Raw genomic sequence first — 11,220 nt, 5'->3', positions numbered from 1 at the left:
GGCCTCCCAAAGTGCTGGGATTACAGGCGTGAGCCACCGCGCCTGGCCAAAGCCAGCAGTTTTCACACCCACAACAGGTACAAGACACCATGGGCCCAGCAATTACATATATATTCACAGGCACACAGACAACAAACTGAAAGTTCCCTCACTTATCTTTCCTGTGTATGATGCATGCCGGTATGTTTTCATTGGTTTAAAAATGCTGTCCCAACCCACTGTACTGGTTTCACAACCCACTGTAATGATTTCACAATGCACTGACGGGCTGAGAGGCACGGTCTGAGAAACGGTGCAATACGCCTGCTACTCATGGCAGGGCCACGTCTTGCCCCAGCTCTGGCCCCAGACCAGGACCCTCAGCTACCTGCCACACTGCCCCTCACTTGGAAAACAGCTCCGTGCATAGAGATAAACTCCCGGAGAGATGGGACACACTCAGCCTGGCGTGTGGCAAAGCAGCTGCACATTCCTTTTTTTCTTTTCTTTTCTTTTTTTTTTTTTGGAGACAGAGTTTCACTCTTGTTGCCCAAACTGGAGTGCAGTGGCATGATCTTGGCTCACTGCAACCTCCGCCTCCCGGGTTTAAGCGATTCTCCTGCCTCAGCCTCCCTGAGTAGCTGGGATTACAGGCACCCACTACCGCACCTGACTAATTTTTTGTATTTTTAGTAGAGATGGGGCTTCACCATGTTGGCTGGGTTGGTCTCGAACTCCTGACCTCAGGTGATCCCCGCGCCTCAGCCTGCCAAAGTGCTGGGATTAGAGGTGTGAGCGACTGTGCCTGGCCTTTCTTGAGACAGGGTTTCACTCCCGTTGTCCAGTCTGGAGTACAGTGGCACACTTTTAGCTCACTATGACCTTCGCCCCCCGCTTCAAGCGATTCTCGTGCCTCAGCCTCCTGAGTAACTGGGATTACAGGTATGCACCACCATGCCTGGCTCTTCTTTTGTATTTCTAGTAGAGACAAGGTTTCACCACACTGGCCAGGCTGGTCTCGAACTCCCGTCCTCAAGAGATCTGCGCACCTCGGGCTCCCAAAGTGCTGGGATTACAGGCATTGAGCCACCACCCCCGGCCTGCATCTGCACATTCACACAGTCATTCCTGGGTAATATAAATGTCAAGTCCTCTGGGACACTGACAGCATCTCAGGGTTGACATGTGACAGCACCTCACGTCATGGCAAGTACTTAAATGTGTATCTTAGAATTCTTGTTAAGAATGAGCTTCCACAGATCCACACTTCTGAGTCTCCCTTCTCTGACAATTACCTTATGTCTCAGGCTGCGAAACACCCAGAGAAAGAACCTGACACGCCACGATCACTCGGCATAATATCCAGACGCATCTAAGGAGCACTTTCTCCCAAGGCAAAACCACCGCACATCTGTGTAATACTTTTATCTTCCGAAAACATTTCCATATTCCCCTCCCAATCGGATTCTCACAATAATGCCTCCCTCCGGGAGGGAAACTGAGGCATGTTACCCAGGGCTGAGCTTGGCCTGATGCCTCAGAGCTGTGCTGCTTCTCCAAAGAACACAGACAGGCCGGGTGCGGGGGCTCACGCCTGTCATCCCAGCACTTTGGGAGGCTGAGGCAGGCGGATCACCTGAGGTCAGGAGTTTGAGACCAGCCTGGCCAACATGTTGAAATCCCGTCTCTACTAAATACAAAAATTAGTCGGGCGTGGTGGCACGCACCTGCAATTCCAGCCACTAGGGAGGCTTGGGCAGGAGAATCACTTGAACCCAGGAGGCAGAGGTTGCAGTAGGCCAAGATTGCGCCACTGCACTCCAGCCTGGGCGACAAGAGCAAAACTCTGTCTCAAAAACAAACAAACAAACAAACAAACAGCCTGCCATCTCCTGTTTCCTGACACTTGGCCTCAGGATGGTATCAATGGTTCCCTCACCCAGGGAGGTAGAAGGACGTGGACCCAAGATGGCAAAGACTTCTTAACCGGATTGGCTGGGAGTGACTGTCCGGAGCACAGTGTGGAGGAGGCGCTTGGCCGTTGCCCGGGCAGAGCACCGTGATGGGTTAGCAATGCCCTATGCCACGGTGGTGGATGACAGGTGTGTCTGCCACCCCTAACCCGGGTGTGCTTCTTCTCCTGCCTTTTGAGAGCTGGAGCTGAGAGGCATGGGCCCTTTCTGGCAATGACCTGGGCTGCCTGATCCCCAGCTAGACGCAGAGCAGCTGCACTCTGTCCACAGGGAGGGACGGGCACAGGTCCCCTTTCCTCTCCAACTCCAAAAGCAGCTTCAGAGCATGACATCATCTGACACGCGGGGGAACAGAAGGCCCCAGAGCAGGGACTGTACTCACCAGCAATAGGGCTTCCAGCTGGTTAATGTAGATCTCTTCGCTGGCCAAGAACCCCGAGAGAACCAGCTTCCTCATCTCCAGGCCTTTCCCTGCTTCCACCTGCACAAAAGCAAAGCACAGGCAACAGCTCATGAGCAAGGAGGCCAAAATCCTGAGTGGACTGTCTGTTTCCCTACCCTTTTCCCTCTTTTTGAGACGGAGTCTCGCTCTGTCACCCAGGCTGGAGTGCGGTGGCATGATCTTGGCTCACTGCAACCTCTGCCTCCCGGGTTCAAGCGATTCTCCTGCCTCAGCCTCCTGAGTAGCTGGGACTACAGGCGCCCACCACCATGCCCAGATAATTTTTGTATTTTTAGTAGAGACGGGGTTTCACCATGTTGGCCAGGATGGTCTCAAACTCCTGATCTCAGGTGATCCAACCGCCTTAGCCTCCCAAAGTGCTGGGATTACAGGCGTGAGCCACCACGCCCAGCCACCCTTGTCCCTTTCCCCTTAAGTGACACTTTCATAGGAGATAAAAGTCAGATACTATGATAAAAAAACATATACAAAACATGCAGAAATACAAAAGGAAAAATAATCACCCATATTCCTCCTGTAACATCTTGTTTTGCTTCGCTCAATCTATTTTCCACATTTCCCCATTTGATATTCATCGATTCATCCACCTGTCAACCAAGTCAACCTTCTCACGGTGAGCAAGACACAAGGACCTGCCCTAGGTCTGCTGGGCAGTTTAATGTGCGGTGCGGGGACAAGGATGTTCAGGAGGGAAAATCAGAATCATGACTGAGGCAGGGCATGGTCACAAGGCAGAGCACAGCAGGGGCCAGAATCTAAGTCTGGGGGGTAGAGAGGGGTCCCAGAGGAAGTGACAGACAAACCAAGAGAAGTGTGGGTAGAGAGAACTGAATGGAAGGGCCCCAGCCTTGAGGCCTCCCAGCTACACTTCTGTCCTTATCCTCTTGTCCCTGGGGTTCCATCCCACATCAGAAGGCCGGCTGTGAGCCCCTCAGCCTTACCCTGCCCCACCCCGCACACTCGCCGCAGCACTCCCTGGTCACCTCACTGTGCCAGGAACAGACCCAAAGTGGCCTTCTCCTCCCTCCAGAACTGCTGCTCCTTAGCGTGGAGGTCACACGCCATTGAGCGTTGGATGTCCACCAACTAGCACAGTGCCTGGCACAGAGAAAGTACCCCCAAAGTTCTCCTCAGTGAAAAAACATACATAGTAATTCTTCTCAGCCAGGACCCCCAAGAGTCATCCCTGGGCCCCTCTTCCTTCTCTCTCCTTTCCCTCTGCCACACTGAGCCCCCAAGCCCTTCCATGCTTGCTGTTCATCTCCCCCAAGCCCTTCCACGCTTCCCAGCTCATCTATTGCCTCCCGTTCCCTCTGTCCCACGCCTCCCCTCTCCTGTGGTTGAGGCCCCCTGTATCTCACTCTGTCGCCTGGGTTCTCCGAATCGACTTTTCCTCCCTCTCTTCCTCTCTCCTCCTGCCTTTCCCACGTACCGGAGCTGGATTCATCTTCTAAGAGTGCCGCCTTGCCCGAGGCTTGCCAAGGACCGAGTATGAAGACTGCAAAACGTGAGTACTTAGGAATTCCATTGCGCTATGTGTCCATTTATTTATTCATTCAATAAATATTTACTAAATGTCCACCAGGCCCTATAGATACCATGGGAAACAGACAGTGGCCCCTGTTCTCACGTGGCTTAGAATCTAGTGGGAAAGACATTTGAAAAACAAACAAGTAAAGATTCGGCCCTAGACTGGGACATGAGGCCCACCATATCCCTTATGAGACACCTTCAGGGGCCCAGGTGCCCGTCCCTACCCTTCCAGTCCTTCCCACAGCCAGGAGACCGCTCGGTCTTCCCACATGCAGGAGAACCAGCTTCCTCATCTTCAAAGGCCTCTAGCTTTCGGTTCTTTCTGTACCTGCTGCCTAAAATGCCATCTTTCCGCAAGGCATCATGGCCACAGAAGGGGAATGAGAGAGTCAGAGACAGGGTGGCGGTGAGGGACGGCTTGGAAGATGCTACACTGGTAGGTTTGAAGACAGAGGATGGGGCCATGAGCTAAGGAATGCAGGGAGCCTTTGGAGACTGGAAACGGCAACAAAATGAATTCATTCCCCTAGAGCAGGGGCGTCCGATCTTTTGGTTCCCCTGAGCCACACTGGAAGAAGAAGAATTGTCTCGGGCCACACATAAAATACAGTAACACTAACGACCGCTGATGAACTAAAAGAAAATAACAGGTTTTAAGAGTTTACAAATTTGTGTCAGGCCACACTCAAAGCAGTCCTGGGACGCGTGGCCATAGGCTGGACAAGCTTGCCCTAGAGCTTCCAGAAGCAATGCAGCCCTGGAGATCCTTTTTATTTTAATTAATGTATTTATTTATGTATTTATATATTGAGACAAAGTCGCGCTCTGTCGCCCAGGCCGGAGTGCAATGGCATGATCTCGGTTCACTGCAACCTCTGCCTCCCAAGTTCAAGCGATTCTCCTGCCTCAGCCTCCCAAGTAGCTGGGATTACAGGCGCCCACCGTCACACCCACTAATTTTTGTATTTTTAGTAGAAACAGGGTTTCACTATATTGGCCAGGCTGGTCTCAAACTCCTGACCTCAGGTGATCTGCCCGTCTCGGCCTCCCAAAGTGCTGGGATTACAGGCACGGGCCACGGTGTCAGGCAGAGATCCTTTTTAGATTTCTGTATAATAGAATAAATTTGTGTTGTTTTAAGCCCTTAAGTTTGTGGCAATTTGTTTCAGCAGCATTAGAAAAGCAATACAGACCCCATGCTTTAGGAAAGGGCAATAGTTACTTATCGGCAGCTTCACAAATATCAGGAACTGTGCTTAGCACTCACCAGAGTCTCAAAAACCTGGCAAGTGTTATCAACTTCCTGAGGCACAGAGAGAGTCGGGACTGTCAGAGGCCTGCAGAGCCTGCAGCACACGAACCCCTGGGGGACAAGATCAGAGCCTGGAACAGCCCCCAGCCCCAGCCCCTCCAGGTCAGACCCTCGGGGGTCTTCCTGCTGCTTCCCAGCCTTGACACATGGGGACTCATCCCCGGTGCTGGGGGCTAGCACCCCTCTGTTCCCGGCCTCAGGATCTGCCTGAGGGTTTAGCAAATGCCCTGTAGAGGAAGTCACTTGGATACACTATGAGCTTTAACTGTAGAGCTGTTTGGACTCGGATGGGGGGAAGAACGGGATCTGCAGCCCCATCCACAAATAAGCTTCACCCCCTCCCCTAGCATAAGCGTAGACCCCAGAGCCCCGTAATCGCCCATTTCTGCTAGATCCTCCCCTCAAGACTTCCATTCACCGTCCAGTCTTGAAAGGCTGGTTCTGATGGGAAGACCGCTCAGAAGGCCCTCCCGCAAAAGGCAATGAAGAGTCAGCCGCAAGAGCCCCGCTCCGGGCCCTGTTCACACTGCAGTTTCGGCTGGGATGGGAGCGAAGGCACTGGAGAGCTCACGGATGGGAAATCAGCCTCTCGGCGCACTTGGCTAATGGGAGACCGGTTGCTCAGTCACCACCAAAGAAAGGCCTTTTCCATTCCCATCTTTTCCAGCTTTCCTAAGTTCAGAGCCATGAGGAAATTCACCATCGTTTCTTCAGTCTTTGTGGGGCGACTGTTGTCTCATCAAAGCCCAGGCTCACCACTCACTCACCCACTAGGAGCCAGGTGCCGGGAACACGAAGGTGAAGCAGATCATCTCCCCGCCAGGGAGCACTTCAGAGGTGCCCACGTGCCCAGAATGCTCCAGAGTCAGCTCTGAAGAGTTTCAGGTCCCACAGCCTCTGCCACGCTGCCTGCCAGTCTCCAGCACCGGGAAGCGGCCTGTCCTCACTTCCTCCCAGCCAGAACTGACGAAATGCAGCCTCGGTGGGTTCATTTATCCTCAGCATCCTGCACCTGCACAATGTGCTAGGCTGACGGTGTGGCAGCTCGAAGCCGCCAAACCAAAGACATCAGGTCACTCTGGGAGGGACGGTGTCTAGAGATAAGGTGTGGCCAGCTCAGGCCTGGTCTTCCACAGAGTTTAGAAGTTAAATAAAGCCTCCAAACGTCTGGTTCCAGGACAAGCGAAGACACAATCTCTCCAGGAGCGCCGACCCCCAAGACAACAAGCAGGGCTCTCTGGCTGTGACTCGAGGCTACAGAGTATGCAGCAAGGGTGCAAGGGTCTGAGCCTTCACAGATGGCAGAATTCAGTCCACAGGCCACAGCTGGCTGCCAGGAGTACCCAGCAGGATCTGCTCAGAGTAGATGCCACTGGGCCTGGGGGTGGGGGGTGGCCGTGCCTGGGGCTTATACCGACACCAAGCATCAACCTCAGGACAACCGGCCCATCTCAGTCTCAGGACAGCTGAGGCAGTGCAGAGACATCGAGAGATCCTCTCCTCTCCCAGTGCGAGGCACTGAGGAAGTCTCTTTCAGCTGCTTCCTTGGCAGAATTTAGAACAGAGAAGACAGGGTCAACTGCTGGGGGACAAAGACCAAATTCCAGAGGCTCCTCTCTCCTGAAGGGTGGATTCCCGTATTCTGGGCTCCCTGGTGCTCTCTCAAGTCTTAGGCAGGCGCCATGGGGCACACGCAGTGTTTTGAAATTTCGGTTGTTCATATCCCACCCTTAAAATTTTGCCATACTCACATACCACCACCTGCACTATTCTTTACTCAATACTGTGCTTTACAATAACTTTTTTTTTTTTTTTGAGACAGAGTCTCACTCTGTCACCCAGGCTGGAGTACAGTGGCACGATCTCGGCTCACTGCAACCTTCACCTCCCAGGTTCAAGCAATTCTCCTGCTTCAGCCTCCCAAGTAGTTGGGATTACAGGCGTGCACCACCACGCCCAGATAATTTTTGTGTTTTCAGTAGAGACGGGGTTTCACCATGTTGGGCAGGCTGGTCTTGAACTCCTGACCTCGTGATCCGCCCGCCTTGGCCTCCCAAAGTGCTGGGATTACAGGCGTGTGCCACCGCGCCCCAGAACTGACTTGTAAAAAGCAGTCTTATCCTACACATAATTGAAATCGTAAGAAAAATGCACAGGTCATATTTTTTCTAATATACATTAAAATATCTACTTAACTATTAAAATGCAACATACAGATCGAGGTGCCACCGATCATCTCTCAAATCACCACATGTGGGGCCTGTATTTAGAAAAACATCCAAATGGGGGATACAGGCATGATGTGGAGGCAGAAGAGATCTGGTCAGGTGAAACAGAAATAGAGATGTTTCAGATGATCCATTAAAAACTGGCACAGGATTGGGCTGGGCTCAGTGGCTCACACCTTTAATCCCAGCACTTTGGGAGGCCAAGGTGGGCAGATCGCTTTAGCCCAAGAGTTAGAGACCAGCGTGGGCAACATGGTGAAATTCTGTCTCTACAAAAATACAAAAATTAGCCCAACGTGGTGGCATGTGCCTGTAGTGAGGGGGAAGCTGAGGTGGGAAGATTGATTGAGTCTGGGAGGTGGAGGCCGCAGTGAGCCGTGATTGTGCCACCGCACTCCACCCTGGGTGACAGAGTGAGACTCTGTATCAAAAGAAAAAAAAAAATGGCACAGAAAAACACCTAAAGGGTTAATCTGCATTACCAAAGGGTTTTTATTCCTGACAAATAAGTTCCTTAAAATAGCACCTTCTACCAGGCCCCTGTCACAACCCTACCTATCTTTAAATAGAATGGCATGAAACATTTTTGGAAAGCATATGCCATTTTGAAGATGGAACGTGACACTGCTATCAGTATTTGCATTATCAGTTTTATACATCAGTAACTCTTCAAAGGTCAGTCTGGGCTGAGATATGCAGCAACCTCCAGCTATAGCTTTGGAGAAAACTGAGGCCAACTTCGCCTCTGCCCCCCAGGAAGACGAAGCGTCTTGGAAATTACACTGGAAACAGGATTGATTTCTGGGCCTGGCACTTGGGCACATGCTTAGGACGCAACTGCTGTTTCAGGTAAGTACTCCTAAAGTAAAGTAATAGCAAAGAGAATTGCCTTGGATTCCTACCAGCTTCCAGGGAGGGGTGTGCCAAGACCGTCCGCAGCCCAGGAGTGTATCATCCAGAAATGACCCTTGGCCTGCAGGTACACACATACACATACACATACACATACGTACGCACATACACATACATATACACATACACATACGTACGCACATACACGTGGACACATTCAGGCCATCCCCAACTACAACTCTGCTAGAAGTGGTCCCTTCTCCCCTGAATTTGGTGCCCTTTTATCAGTACTCTTCTCACAGCCCTGACCTTTTTTTTTTTTTTTTGAGACTGAGTCTCACTCTGTCGCCCAAGCTGCAGTGCAGTGGCGCGATCTCAGCTCACTGCAACCTCTGCCTCCCGGGTTCAAGCGATTCTCCTGCCTCAGCCTCCCAAGCAACTGGGATTACAGACGCCCGCCACCACGACCAGCTAATTTTTGTATTTTTAATAGAGATATGGTTTCACTACATTGGTCAGGCTGGTCTCGAACTCCTGTCCTCAGGTGATCCGCCCCCCCCCCCGGCCTCCCAAAGTGCTGGGATTACAGGCGTTAGCCACCGCACCCGGCTCACCCTGACTACTTCTGTACTCTATTCCTACTCCCTGTACCTGCCCCTTGCTCTGAATGCCTTGTGAGGGAGAATCACACCTTGTTCCTCTGGTCATCTCTACATCTCTGAATAGCACCCAACCTGAGTGTGTTTGTTGAGTGAATCCATGAGCTTTCTTCCCACCGCTCTGTAGCCACCTTGCTTGTCTTCTCCCTCTGAGGCCAATGTCGGTAGAGGAGGGAGGAACTCTAGGTGTTCAGGATGAGGCAGGGAGCCTGGAACTCCTCAGCATTCAAGAAAGATCCCCTTCCCCCATGCTGGCAACAAAGTAGAGAGGAAGACCCCATCCAGGCGCTCATGAGGACCCACGAGGAGCAGTGTTTTTCGGTGTGATACGTGCTCAGGCTCTCTCGGCATCTCTGGGCCACCGCAGTAGGACACCTCTGAGATGGAGCGAGGCTGGGAACCTGGTACACCCTTCGTGGGCCCCAGTGGGCCTCACACATTCTGCAGACTCTCACTGGCACCAGCCCCACACCAAGCACTGTGCAGTGTTCAGCAACGAATAGGACATGGTCCTCGTCCTCAAGGAGAATGGGACATAACTGCGGAGGCAAATGTCTAGAGTTCTGAGCAGAACGAAACATGGGCTTAGCTAAGGCATATGCCAGGGTCCGGCAGAAGGGGAGGTCCAGAAGGCAGCCTCTCAGGGGGGCCCACATCTGTGCTGGGGGCTTTCCAGAGAAGGCCCATGAGGGCCACACACTTGCCACCCCAGCATTGCTACTCCCAGCCCGATTCCTGGTTCACGAGCAGACTTTCCTACGCTGTTCCTACTGGGGAGGCTGGTCAGACCCTAAAGTGGAGGCTTCCCTGAGCCCACCCAGAGACGTGACTTACCCCCACGGCCCTACGCCAGCACCAGCTCAGAGAACACGGGGTGGGGTGCCAGCCACTGCCAGCCTCCCTACAGCTCCGCTCCCCACCCAGGCCTGCAGCCACCGCTCCACCCAGACTCCACACATCAGCCATCTACCGTGGTTCTGCATCTATTTTTACCTCCACTGGCTCCTCCTCAGAGCCACACTGTAGAGTGGGTGGGGCAGGACTGTGATCCCCACCTTCTGTGAGGGTCAGGGAGGCCCAGGGAGGCTCAGGGACAGCCTCCTGTCCCCAGCAATGCTCTCTGCACATGCTTCCTAGGCCCCGCAGATGGGCACTCGGTTAGGCAGCCTTGCTTAGCAGTCAGCAAACTCCCTGAAATGCATCCTCACTGGGCCTCCTTTCTTGACACAGAACAAGACAGCAGTTGAGCAAAAGGCTGAGGTTGAAGCTCTGAGAGGTGTGTCCAGGCGAGAGAAAGGAAGACCGCCGTGGTGTGCCGGGCCAGACTCAGAGCCGGGTGGTTCCGGGGCCGCCCTGCTCCTCAACGGGATACTGGCCACCACTGCCGTCCAGTTCTACCGGGAGGCAACCTCTCCCACAGGACAGGGGCACTGCTGCAGAGGACGCCCTCAGCCCCAGAGCGCGTGGGCCAGGGCCCAGCAGATGCTCCCTGCCTATCCCCCCCCAGGAAGCGCACCTGCCCACCTGGCTGGAGCCTCCAAGCCAGCTGTTCCCTGCCCCGCTTCAGCTGACCCAGGGCTTTTCCTTCAGGAAAGCTCAGTGACCTCTGGCTCTTGCCCTTTGCAAACACTCTCCTGCCTCAGCTCAGAGGCACCGAGTCCCGTCTCCTGGCTGGGAAGAGGGTGGCCCCTCTCTTGCGGTTGCTGTGGAAACAGGAGATTCCTGCCCACCGCCTCCCGGGAGGCAGCAGCTGACGCCCGCCAGGTGACTCCTGGCACAGCCGCCCTGAGCTGGGCTGACCTGGAGGGGGCGGCAGCCACTCCCCCGAGGACACCCACAGGCCCACCCCTCTCCCCCGGGAACAGCAGCCGGGGCCGGGACCCTCACGGACTCCGCCGGGGGCTTCCACCCGGCCGCGCGCTCTGCGCCCCCATCAGCCATTTCTCCCGCGCACCTTCGGCAGCGCCGGCCCGGCCCCCCCCAGCGCCCAGGGCGTGTCACGCTCCCACCTTCACAGCCACCAGGAAGGGGGACCCTGAGCCGGGGCTGGTCGGGGTTCCCAGCTCGCACTCCTCCAGGAGAAACACATCTTCGTCCTCCAGAACCTTGTCCAGCAAGCCTATCGCCTCCTCTTCCTCCTCCATGGCAGCCGGAGCCCGCGGAGGGCAGACAGGAAGCGGGGTCCACGCAGCGGCGGCGGGAGGAGGGAGGAGGGAGGAGG

The 11,220-nt window shown here is 54.1% G+C and overlaps 1 protein-coding gene across 1 annotated transcript in view; it reads right to left on the bottom strand.

Annotated features, from left to right (window-relative positions):
• The window catches only part of ABR (active BCR-related), a 123,141-nt gene extending 111,972 nt beyond the window's left edge, over positions 1-11,169 (bottom strand). Inside the window, exons 1-2 of the mRNA XM_011999649.1 lie at positions 11,009-11,169; positions 2,335-2,433 (exon numbers count right to left, since the gene is read on the bottom strand). Coding sequence (XP_011855039.1) covers positions 2,335-2,433; positions 11,009-11,143 — 234 coding nt within the window. The 5' untranslated portion in view covers positions 11,144-11,169. The remainder of the gene's footprint in view (positions 1-2,334; positions 2,434-11,008) is intronic.
• Positions 11,170-11,220: the final 51 nt, after the last annotated feature.

This window comes from Mandrillus leucophaeus, unplaced genomic scaffold (assembly GCF_000951045.1).
Source record: "Mandrillus leucophaeus isolate KB7577 unplaced genomic scaffold, Mleu.le_1.0 Scaffold6, whole genome shotgun sequence".
Classification (NCBI taxonomy): Eukaryota; Metazoa; Chordata; class Mammalia; order Primates; family Cercopithecidae; genus Mandrillus; species Mandrillus leucophaeus.
The sequence above is the reverse complement of the archived record's forward strand: the minus strand, read 5'-3'. Positions and strand labels throughout refer to the sequence as shown.